This window comes from Acomys minous (assembly GCF_964271855.1).
Source record: "Acomys minous genome assembly, chromosome: 11".
Taxonomy (NCBI): Eukaryota; Metazoa; Chordata; class Mammalia; order Rodentia; family Muridae; genus Acomys; species Acomys minous.
Window position 1 is genome coordinate 59842884 of NC_140492.1, and position 12043 is coordinate 59854926.

General features: G+C 38.9%; 1 protein-coding gene across 20 annotated transcripts in view; it reads right to left on the reverse strand.

The window, feature by feature from the left end:
* Positions 1-12043, reverse strand: part of DLG1 (discs large MAGUK scaffold protein 1) — a 192588-nt gene that overhangs the window by 115397 nt on the left and 65148 nt on the right. For 2 of the 20 annotated variants that reach the window (XM_084800889.1, XM_084800888.1), the window contains exon 1: positions 1107-1784. The exons of 14 other annotated variants lie outside the window; for them this stretch is intronic. In XM_084800889.1, coding sequence (XP_084657015.1) covers positions 1107-1340 — 234 coding nt within the window. In that variant the 5' untranslated portion in view covers positions 1341-1784. Of the gene's footprint in view, positions 1-1106; positions 1786-12043 lie in introns of those variants that run through there. 4 more of the 20 variants (XM_084800886.1, XM_084800892.1, XM_084800890.1 and 1 more) reach the window with 4 other exon arrangements.

A 12043-nucleotide genomic window follows, 5' to 3' on the forward strand; every position in this document is an offset into this window, starting at 1 on the left:
TTCTGACTTTCCATAGAAGTTGCCATTTTACTACCAAAATTCATTGAGAAAACTTCAGTAGCTACAACAAATAAACCAGGTTGGCAGTTGTATTTATGTTTACTGTGTGTCTCTAGTGCTTGAAGAAATAATTTTAAAGGAAATTTGATTTTTAAAGGCCCAAAAGATTATATATGTATTATATGCATATTAAGAATTACTGATATGAAAGGAAAAACTACTCTTATTTGTTCTTAAATTAGACTATTTTTTACTCTTTCACTTTTACTAGTTGAATGACTAGCTGCTAAAAATATATTTTTAAAAAAATTAATATTTCCTTTCATTTTCTTTTATACCAAACCACAAGCATTTCATTCATAAATTTTTTTTATTTTATTCGCCTATATTCAATATTTATTTCTCCTTAAAGAGGTAATTTTATGGGACTTTTTTAAAACATTAGGACTGTTGATGTTTGCTCGCTTCTTTAAAATGTGAATGTGTTAACTATATTCCATGACTGTGCAATTGTACAAGTTTTCCAATTTCAGATTAGCCTTAAACACTATATGTTTCTAAAATGGAAGCATTCATTAATCTCTTGGATAAATCAATTTAATATAACATTAAGATAAATATATAATATCAGCTAACTGTATCACATTTTATCTATTCTCAAAACATTAAAAATAAAATTATAAGCTAATTTTTGCTTCTTTACTATAATGTTTCCCTAAGGTTATCTACTAACATACAAAAATTAAACAATTAGGTTATTTTCTTTTGCTCAAGCATCATTCATTCTTCACAGCATTTAACACCATCTAAAAATAAGATGAGCATTAACTTGCATTTTAACTCATGTGCTAATGACTTTACATTTTCAGAGAAGTGATTTAGTAGAATAACAGACTGTTTTGTTTAGCATTACATAACATAAGGGAAAATGTTTTTCATTTTCCCTTCTGTGCTAAAGACCTGCATAGATGGACTAAAAACATAAAATGTCAGTGGCAAGATAACACCGAAGACTCATTTTTATTAATAAATCTACACTAAGACATTACAGCAAAGCATACAGAACATAAATATATTGAAAATAACTTCAACAAGTGGCATGTTACCTGGGTGGAGCTGGTGGCTACCGAGATGCAGTCAATAAAGCTGTGTCTTCGAGTGAAAAATGCAACTATCTGCTGCCAGCGTGAAGGTTCTGGCTCAGCTTGCAGTTCATCTGACGAGCCCTTTTTTGCCCAGTGTTTCTGCTTAGGGCCTACTGAGCCATGGCTAGAGCTAGTATTGCCTCCTCGACTGGCGCGAGAGTACAGCAGTGTGTTGTTTCCGAAAATGTAATTCATCTCTGCAGCCCTGCAGGTGGTTGCCAAGCAGTCTACTTCTCTACCAGCTGCTGAGTGGTGAATGATCGGTAAAAACTGCAGCTAGAATTACAGCAGCATCACTTGTAGATCAGGGAAAATAAAAACCTTGAGAAATGATGCTCATTTTCTCTGTGGTTTCTTCCTATGAACGAGCTTGTATCTTCCTTCTGTACCTGTTAGCTGTATGATGGCTGAGTTTATTTTTGCAGTCAGAAAAAGACGACATAAGGTGGATTTCTTTCTCGTGATTATTTTTTCACCAGCGTCTGCAGGAACCAAAAGCTGTTCTTTTGTTAGCTGATAACTAGACGGACTGAAATCCAGGAAGTGAGGTCGATTAGCAGGTACAGAAGGATGTTACAAACACTGGGCTACCAAGACCCTTTGGGGCTGACTGATTTAATGCACTGGGTGGAGAAAGCCCGGGTTACGAAGTTTTAATCAGTGTAGAGTAAAATCCAATGGCATCCTCACTGCTTACATAAATTATAAATACCAACTGAATTTTAAAATACAAGGTTTCTTTCTGCTAACAGCTCTGACTGTAATTTCATTAAAAGAGTATCGCTATTCACAAATTTTGATATTAGGAAGGATCTTACATTATTTAGCACTTAAAAAAAACTGTTAGAAGATACCATGTGAATGCTGAGGATTTAATGTTAGGGAAATATGTTTATAATATAGCAAAGTCATTCTATATAGCATATTGATTTCTAATGTTTTGATTACTGACTGAGTCTTGAAGAGATTAATTGGTAAACTACATACATGGCCACTGGAACTTTTACGATAAAAAGAAACAAGCACTGTCCTGCTAGTTTATCATAATCATTAAGACTATGAGATTATGAGTTTATAATATGCAAAAGAACATCAATAATTTTTTTTATTATGAAACGCTATGAATGCTACTCTGGCTCATCAAGTAATACTGCTTGATTTCTAAATAAACATTTTTTAGAATTCCCTCCCTCCTCCTAAATGAACATTTTTTAATCTACTATTTATTTCCTGTTTTTTCATCACAGTAGTTAACCTTAGAATTGCCTGGTGTTTAATATAAACCATTTAAATGTTTTAGTGCACATGTACATGTGTGTGTATGTTTATGTATATAAGCCACATGTACGCAACTGACCAGGAAGGCCAGAAGAGGGCATTAGATCATCAGATCCCTTGGAGCTGGAGTTACAGGTGGTTGGAAACTGCCTGTTATGGGTACCTGAACTCAACTCAGATCCTCTGGAGGAGTAAAACATGTTTCTAACCACTGAACCATCTCTCTGGGATTACAGGGCACCCAGCTCCCCTAAGTAATTCTTTCTTTGTTTTGAGACAGGGTTTCTCTGTGTAATAGCCCTAGCTGTCCTCGAACTCAGAGATCCACCTGCGTCTGCCTCCCAAGTGCTGGGATTAAAGGTGTGCGCCACCACATCTGGCCCCTAAGTAATTCTTAATGCCCTCAAGTTTAAGAGTAGATTCTGAAGCCTAACCCATGCTATGCTATAATAGTATATGTTATAATATATGTCAATTGAAAAATTATGTGTGAACACACGCCTTTAATCCCAGCACTCGGGAGGCAGAGGCAGGCAGATCGCTATGAGTTCAAGGCCAGCCTGGTCTATAAAGTGAGTCCAGGGCAGCCAATGCTACACAGAGAGACCCTGCCTTGGAAAAGAAGAAAAAATAAACAGAAAAAGAATATGTGAACAAAGTGATACTTGATAATAACTGAATCAATTTTTAGTCCTGTATGAATATATCCCAAATTCCAAGTCCAGTCACAAATGCTTTTCAGATGTGTTCAAAATCTTACTTATATATTTCTAAGCAGGTGTTAAATTTAACCTACTGGACATAGAATTGCAAGCCACAATCCTGAGTCCATTGTAAATCTGGCTTAAAATGAAAAGATACCCATACTATCTCTCTGATTCCTTACCAAAGACATGTCCCCAAAAAGCTGAGAAGCACATGGGTTCTCGGGATAAGATGCCTTACAGAGAGATTAGAGAAGAGCTTGTGCTTGTTAGGATAGCAAGCTTGCATCTGCGGTTCTAAAGAGATTATTCTTTGTAAGTCCAGTAGAGGGATATATGAAAACATTAAAAGCTGCACAAAGCTAAGAATCCTCTTTTAAGGAAGGAATGAGACCTCCTGAAAATTTTACTATGCCAAGTTTTTAATAAAGAATTCATTAATGCAGCTCATACAGATAGCATAAACATTAGTTTGATTCCAAAATGTGTCATGATCCATACATTCTGACAAAAACCAAATATAACACTCTAGTTTTGATAAAGACCTTAATATTGTAGATTATTATAAGGACACTAAATGCAAACTGCCTTACTCAGACACAAGAATAATCCTTCAGTCTACACAGACTTATCCTAGAAAGCCAAAGAGATCACTCCATTCCACATTTCTCCAAAGCACAAATAAGTATGCTGTAATATATAAATTTCCTATTCAAATCTACTCACTACACAACTTCCGATTTCTTTTCTTTCTTTTTTTTGGTTTGTTTTTTTTTGTTGTTGTTGTTGTTGTGTGTTTTTTGTTTGCTTTTTGAGACAGTGTTTCTCTGTGTAGCCCTGGTTGTCCTGGTCTCACTTTGTAGACCAGGCTGGCCTTGAACACTCAGAGATCCACCTGCCTCTGCCTCCCAGAGTGCTGGGATTACAGGCATGTCCCCACTGTGTCTGGCTTCAACTTCCAACTTCTTAAAAAGCTTCTTTATGAAAATGAATGTCTTGTTATCCAAAGTACAAAAATCTAGGATCTAGATAGGTCATTCACTGCCCGGCGGTACATGCATACAAAACAATCTGTGTATTAAAATCATAACTGGGTCCACATAATTTGACCAGAATATAGAAGGCAATCAAGTATGCTTTACACAAACCTTATTTATTCCACAACAGAGCTGAAAGATAAACCTCAAAAAAAAAAAATTGAATTTATTATAGAAAAACCTGGAAAGCTTATATAAAATGGTGAATAAAAGTAATATGCAACATAAAACAACCAACCAAAATAATTGCTGTTAACATCTTAGGATATACAGAAATTAACTTTTTATACAGTTTCATTTTTCCTTTAAAAGTATCTATGTGTGTGTTACTCTGTGTGTGCTAGTGCTTATGGGGGCCAGAAAAGAGGGCTTTGGGTCCCGTAGGGCTGGAGTTACAGGTGGTTGTGTGTCAACTCATGTGGCCACTGGAAATGAAACTCAAGTTCTCTGGGAAAACATCAAGTGCCCGTAACTAGTGAGCAATCTTTTCACTAGAATTTCATACTAGAACTCTTTAAGCTCAACAACTGAAGAAAACTTAGTCCAGCGAAGTACACATACACATACATATACATATGATGTTTGTTGTTCCTGGGTGTCAACTTGACTACATCTGAAATTAATTAAAGCCAAGCAGTTGGCCACAGCTGTGAGGGACTTTTCTTAACTGAATAGTCTGAGGTGAGAAGACCAAGCCTCAAACTTGGCCACACCTTCTGGTGGCAGCACATGTAAAGGACACAGAAGAGAGAAGTTTCTCCTCTTTGCCTGCTTGCTCTCACTGTTGCTGGCAAGTCCACTCCTTCACTGGTATTAGAGACTACTTCTTTGAAATTCTGATGTATGCTTAAGACCAGCTAAAACCTTGTGGACTCAACAACTTTGTATCAGAAGACAGCCATTGTTAGACTAGCTGGATGACAGCTTTGTAAGGTGTGTGTGTGTGTGTGTGTGTGTGTGTGTGTGTGTGTGTGTGTGTGTGTGTGTGTATTTTCTCTAGAGAACCCAGACTAATACAATATACATGCATGCACATGTATACACACATATTTACACACATAGACACACACACACATAGACAACAGACACACACAGAGACAAGGCACAGAGACACAGAGACACAAAGACACACATACACTCTGAAGCAGTGTTTCACTATGCAGTCCTGGCTAAACTGGAACTCACTATGCAGCTCAGTAAGACCTTCAACTCATACAGAAGCCTGCCTCTGCCTCTGCCTCTGCATGCTGGGACTATACTACACCCAACAAAGCATATACTTAATGATCGTTATGCAAAACTTTAGCATCATAAGCAGCTTAGGAGTGTAATAAATACCTTATAACATTAAACAGAAGTATTGCAAAACAGAATGCAAAATTTTGCAGAATAGGTCCTCAGTTATTTGCAAACATGTTAACAAACTTTAAAATAGACCCCAAAACCTTGAGGTAAAATTACAAAACTACATATTAAGTAACCTTAGTGAACAAAGAGTGCTATTTATTTAGAACAGTGAGCACACAGACACACCACACTCATGTAAGTAAATCCCTTCTGTAAGGGTGCCATCTAGTGGTCAAACTGTATACAAATTCTATGGTCTTATGTTAAGGCCACTCCAAAAAGAAATGGAAAAGGGAAGGGGGGGGGGGGGAGAGAGGGAAAGAAAGAGAACCCCTTGGGCTGGAGAGATGCCTCAGTGGGTAAGAGCATGTACTATTCTTTCAGAGGGTCCCATAACTCTAGCTCCTGGGGATCTTCTGACTGGGGAGTTGGGGGGGGGGGGTGCATGTGTACATCTATCTGAGTGTCTGATTCTCTGTGTGTGCACATAACCTGACATACCCACATCATTTTTAAAATATTTAAAAATAAAAAAGTCCAAGATATATATGTCCCAGAGTTGTAAAATGAGTTAATTTCAAAATTGCACATTATTTTCACAAAACAGGAAAGATTACACAGAGCATTCAGTAAAAAGGCTTATATTTGATTATAAACTTTCTTCTGTAAATCTCCTTTGATAATATCTGAAAAACTGTAAGTGCTACTAAATGACTTCCTTTTGCAACATTGTTACTAACTACTATATGAAATGTATTCAAGCAGAAAATAAATTCAGTTTAGGGAAATTACCTGGCCATTCATTTACCCCTCTTTATCTTTTATTCAAGTTTCTCTTAACAATAAGATGCACATACTGGCTTAAACAAAAAACCTTCCTTGCCATGGAAGAACATCATATGAATTATATGAATTACTGTCATTGCAACTGCCCTGTTACTTCACCTAAAACTGGACCTATCTTCAGGGTGAAATTTCTGCTTATTTTAATTTCTGATTACTTTCCTCAGATCTCAACTCATAGCTTTTAGAGTCCTGATACTATTGTTAACCGCTGATTTTATCCCTTATGTACTTTTTATTCATATTGGGATTTTTAAAACATTATCACTGATTTCCTTATTGAGACTTTCCCCAACACTAGCCAGAAAATATCCTTTCTAGCTTTTTAAATTGGCATCAAACTCAGAAATCCGCCTGCCTCTGCTGGGATTAAAGATGAGCTCCGCCAACACCACTCTGCCCACAGCCGTCTAGCTACAACACCACTCTGCCCACAGCCGTCTAGCTACAACACCACTCTGCCCACAGCCGTCTAGCTACAGCAACAATCTGCCCACAGCCGTCTAGCTACAGCAACAATCTGCCCACAGCCGTCTAGCTACAGCAACAATCTGCCCACAGCCGTCTAGCTACAACACCACTCTGCCCACAGCCGTCTAGCTACAGCAACAATCTGCCCACAGCCGTCTAGCTACAGCAACAATCTGCCCACAGCCGTCTAGCTACAACACCACTCTGCCCACAGCCGTCTAGCTACAGCAACAATCTGCCCACAGCCGTCTAGCTACAGCAACAATCTGCCAGGTGAGATTTGCCCACTGGTGCAATAGCAGTGTGACTGGTGGGAGTGGAGTGACCCAATTACTCTCCAATTGGATGAGCCCGGATCCACAAGGGGGAATCCATATCCCATACTGTAAATCTGGAAAATGATTTGTGGCTAGAAAGGTCCTTGGAAAGAATTTACTACCACTGTTAACCTATACTGACACATTGTTGGACTAGTTTCTATATATACACTTATGTTTATAACCTTACCTCCAATCAGAGAAGCGTCTCTTTGCAATGAATAGTGGTGAATTCAGAGACTCATGGCTGCTCAGGATGGTGAAAACAATCAATACTTGTGTGTTCAGTCCTAAACAAGATATCTACTTTTCATTCTCTCTCCTCCCATCCCTCCTTCCTTATGTCCCTCCCACTCTCTCTGGCTTTTTAGACAGTTTCTCTGTGTAGCCCTGTCTATCCTGGACTCGCTTTGTAGGCCAGGCTGGACTCAAACTCACAGTGATCTGCCTGCCTCTTTCCTCTCAAGAGTGCTGGGATTTCATTCTTTCATTACTACATTTTTTATTGTGTGCGTATGTGCCAAAGTGCATATGTATGTGGAAGTCAGAGAAAAAATTGTATGAATGTGTGCATACGTGCACCACCGCACCAGTAATCCCAGCACTCTGGGAGACAAAGGTACGCTACACAGAGAAACCCTGTCCAGAACCACTACCCTCCTCTAAAAGAGAAAGAAAAGTTCCCTGTGCATTTCTCCCCCCAAACATTATTCACTGCATCTTACCCTAATAAAAAAGCAAACAAGGAGAACCCCTGTTTGACCAGAGGCCAAGCCGGAAGTCTAGACAGGCCCCCCAGCTGTGGCCCTTCCCACTCTCTTGGTACTCCTTCACCTGACACCAGCCTCAACCCTCTCTTCCTTCCTCATTGTTGTGTCCCAGCTCACAACTTGGGCAGACACTCTCCCTGCTCCAACCAGAGGCCATGGCAACTGTCAGAAGTCCAGCCCCTAATTCAGGTGGAGACCTCCTGCTCAACCACAGGCCATACCAGCGAAAAGACCAGACAGAAAAGAGAAATCAAAGAACAAAACATCCATCTAACAAAGACCAACTCAGAAATTGACACCTAGACCTATAATCACCCCCAAAACAGATGCTTAGAGGCCAGTGTAAGAGCACAATCATCAATAGCCAAGGTGGTATGTCACCCCAGTTCTCCTACCTCATCAGACCCTGAATATTCCACAATAGGTGGAACTCAAGAAAAAGACCTTAAAACCAACTTTATGAAGATGATATAGGTCCTAAAAAAGGAAATGGATAAATCCTTTTTTTTTCTTAAAGCTAAGAAAAAACAGTTGAAGGAAACGAATAAAATGTGTTGAGACCTGAAAACAGAAATAGAAGCAATAAAGAAAACACAAATTGAGTAAATTCTGGGGAAATAAAAAAATCTAGGTAAGGGAACAGGAATTACAGACACAAGCTTCACCAACAGAACACAGAGATGGACGAGAGAACCTCAGGGGTAGAAGATACAATAGATCAGTCAAAGAAAATGTGAAATCTAAAGAACTCCTGACACAAAGCATCCAGGAAGGTTAGGACACCATGAAAAGACCAAACCCAAGGATAACAGGAATAGAAGAATTCCAGCACAGAGGACCAGAAAATATTTTCAACGAAGTCATAAGAGAAAAATTTCCTAACCTAAATAAGAAGATACCTATTATAAAGGTACAAGAAGCACACAGAACAGCAATTAGATGGGACCAGAAAAGTAAGTTATCTTGCCACATAATAATCAAAACACTAAACATAGGATAAAGAAAGAATACTAAAAGCTGCAGTGGGGTGGGAGCTGGAGAGACGGCTGAGCAGTTAGAGCACTGGCTACTCCTCCACAAGTCCTGAGTTCAATTTCCTGCAACCACACGGTGGCTCACATTCATCTATAACTGGATTTGATGCCCTTCTTACTGCTGCCCTCTTCTGTCATGTGGGCATACATGCAAGTAGAGTATGCATATACATAAATACATAAAAAAAGCTGCAAGAGAAAAAGAGCAAGTAACATGTAAAGGCAGACCTAGTAGGTAGATTTACACCTGACTTCCTAATGGAGACTCTAAAAGCCAGACGGCCTGGACAGATGTCCTGCAGACTCTGAGAAACCACATTTGCCAGCCCAGACCACCATACCTAGCAAACCTTTCAATCACTGTAAATGGAGAAAACAAGAAAGATATTCCACCCCTTGGCAGTGGGCAAAGAGACATCTTGGTGGTCGTGGTGTTCTTGTATCAGTGAGGGGCAGAGCAGATGGCAGTCCTTTCTTCATCCTAGCTTGATGCCCGGCTTGGTGACCAAAGCTGTCTTAAGCCTAGGACTCATTTAAAAAAAAAAAAAAAATCAAATCAAATCCAGGCAGCGCAGTGCACGAGAAGGAAGACAGAGACCTGCAGACTGCCATGCCACCCACAAATCTGTCCTCCAACCCATGGCACAGGCAGGCTGCTTGTCACCACACCATACTGCACGGAGTCACTACAATGTACAACAAGTATGTGGTAGACAGAACGGAGAGAAAGAGAGGTAGAGTAACCTGAGTATTAAGCCGAGAAATGGAACTAGAGACTCGAGGGTACAGAAGAGTAGCCTGTCAGGTGTGGCCAGCGCTGCCACCCGGGGCCATGATGAGATCCTAGCCTGAGCTGCCACTAAGGGCCATGTCTTAGTCTGTGGCCACACAGCAGCAAGGGTTGCTGTCGATGGCTGTGGCTCATATCACCACTAGAGAACATGGGGATGTCCCTGGTCAGGGCAGCTACCAGGGACCACGTGATGTCCAGGGGCTGTGCATAACTGGCTCTGACCAGGGATACCACACACTGTGGGACACACTGTGACATACTACAGCTTTCATGATATGTTTCCTATGCTTTGTTTTGTGTGTTTTATTTTGAGGGGGAGGCTGCAAGAGCGAAGGGAAGCTATAAGGGGACAGGGAGATGAGTGGGACTGGAGTGCACGATGTAAATCTTATAAAGAATCAATAAAAATTAAAAACTAAGAACATCCATGATAAAATCAAATTTAAACATAAGTATCTACAAATCCAGCCCTACAGATGTACTAGAAGAAAAACTCCAACCCAAGGAAGTTAACTACGCCCATGAAAACAAAGGAAATAATCTCATACCAACAAAACCAAAGAAGGGAATACACACCCCCACACCCCCTCCACAATAATAACATGAATTAAACATCATTGTTCACTGATTATCTCTCAATATCAATGGATTCAATTCCCCAATAAAAAGACAGACTAACAAGAAACACACAACATCAAAAATAGACATATTACCAAGATTAATCAAAAAAGGGGGAAAGAGACTTCATATTCATCAGAGGAAATATCCACCAAGATGATGTTTCAATTCTAAACTTCTATGCCCCAAATGCAAGAGCACCTATGTTTGTAAAAGAAACATTATTAGAACTTAAAACACACACTGACTCTCACATATTGATAGTGGGAGACATCAATACCCCACTCTCATCAATGGACAGATCATCCAGACAAAAAGTAAACAGAAAAATACTGGAGTTAACAGTAGTTGTAAATCAAATGAATTTATAGAACATTTCACCCAAAATGCAAAATAATATACCTTCTTCTCAGCACCTCGCGGAACTTTCTCCAAAATTGACCACATACCCAGTTACAAAGCAAGTCTCAACAGATACAAGAAAACTGAATCCTGCATCCTATAAGATCACCACAGATTAACGCTGGATTTAAATAACAACAGAAAGCCTACAAACTCATGGAAACTGAATGACTACTGGGTCAAGACAGAAATAAAGAAAGAAACTAAAGACTTTCTAGAATTCAGTGAAAATGAATACACAACATACTCTTATGGGACACAATGAAAACAGTGCTAAGAGCAAAGTTCATAGCACTAACTGCCTACATTAAAAAAAAAAAAAAAAAAAAAAAAAAAGGAGAACCGCATACTATCCACAGCACACCTGAAAGCACTGGAACGAAAGAAGCAAGCACACCAAGAGGAGTAGATGGCGGAAAATAATCAAACTGAAGGCTGCAATCAATAAAAGAGAAACAAAGAGAACACCAACAATGAAACAAAGACTTGGGTTTTGGTTTTGTTTGAGAAAATCAACAAGATAAACAATCTCTTATTCAAACTAACTAATAACCAGAAGTAAAAAAAAAAAAGGGGGGGGACAAAACAACAGTTACCAAGGAAACTCAAAGAATCATTAGGTTATATTTTAAAAATCTGTATTTCACAAAATTGGAAAATCTCAAAAGAAATGGATGATTTTCTTGATAGATACCACTTAAAAGTTAAATCAATATCAGATAAACAATTTAAATAGGCGTAGGAGCCCTAAGAAAACAGAAGCAGTCATTAAGTCTTCCAAACAAAAAAAGCCCAGGGCCAGATGGTTTTAGTGCAGAATTTGACGAGGTTTAAGATGAGCTAATGCCAATACACCTCAAATTATTCCACAAAATAACAGAAGGAACATTGCCAAATTCATTTTATAAGACCACTGTCACCCTGATACCCAAACCACACAAGGACTCAAGAAAGAGAATTACAGACCAACTTCCTTTATGAACATTGATGCAAAAAGTCTCAATAAAATGCTTGCAAACTGAATCCAAGAACACATCAAAAAGATCATCTGCCACAACCAACGGAGGTTTCATACTAGAGATGCAAGGATGGTTCAACATATGAAAAAAATCAGTCAATGTTATCTACCATATAAACAAACTGAAAGAAGAAAGCAAAAAACAAACAAATGATCATCTCATTCGATGCTGAAAAGCCTTTGACAAAATCCAATAGCCTTTCATGATAAAAGTCTTGGAGAGATTAGGGATACAAGAAGCATACCTACACATAATAAACACAATT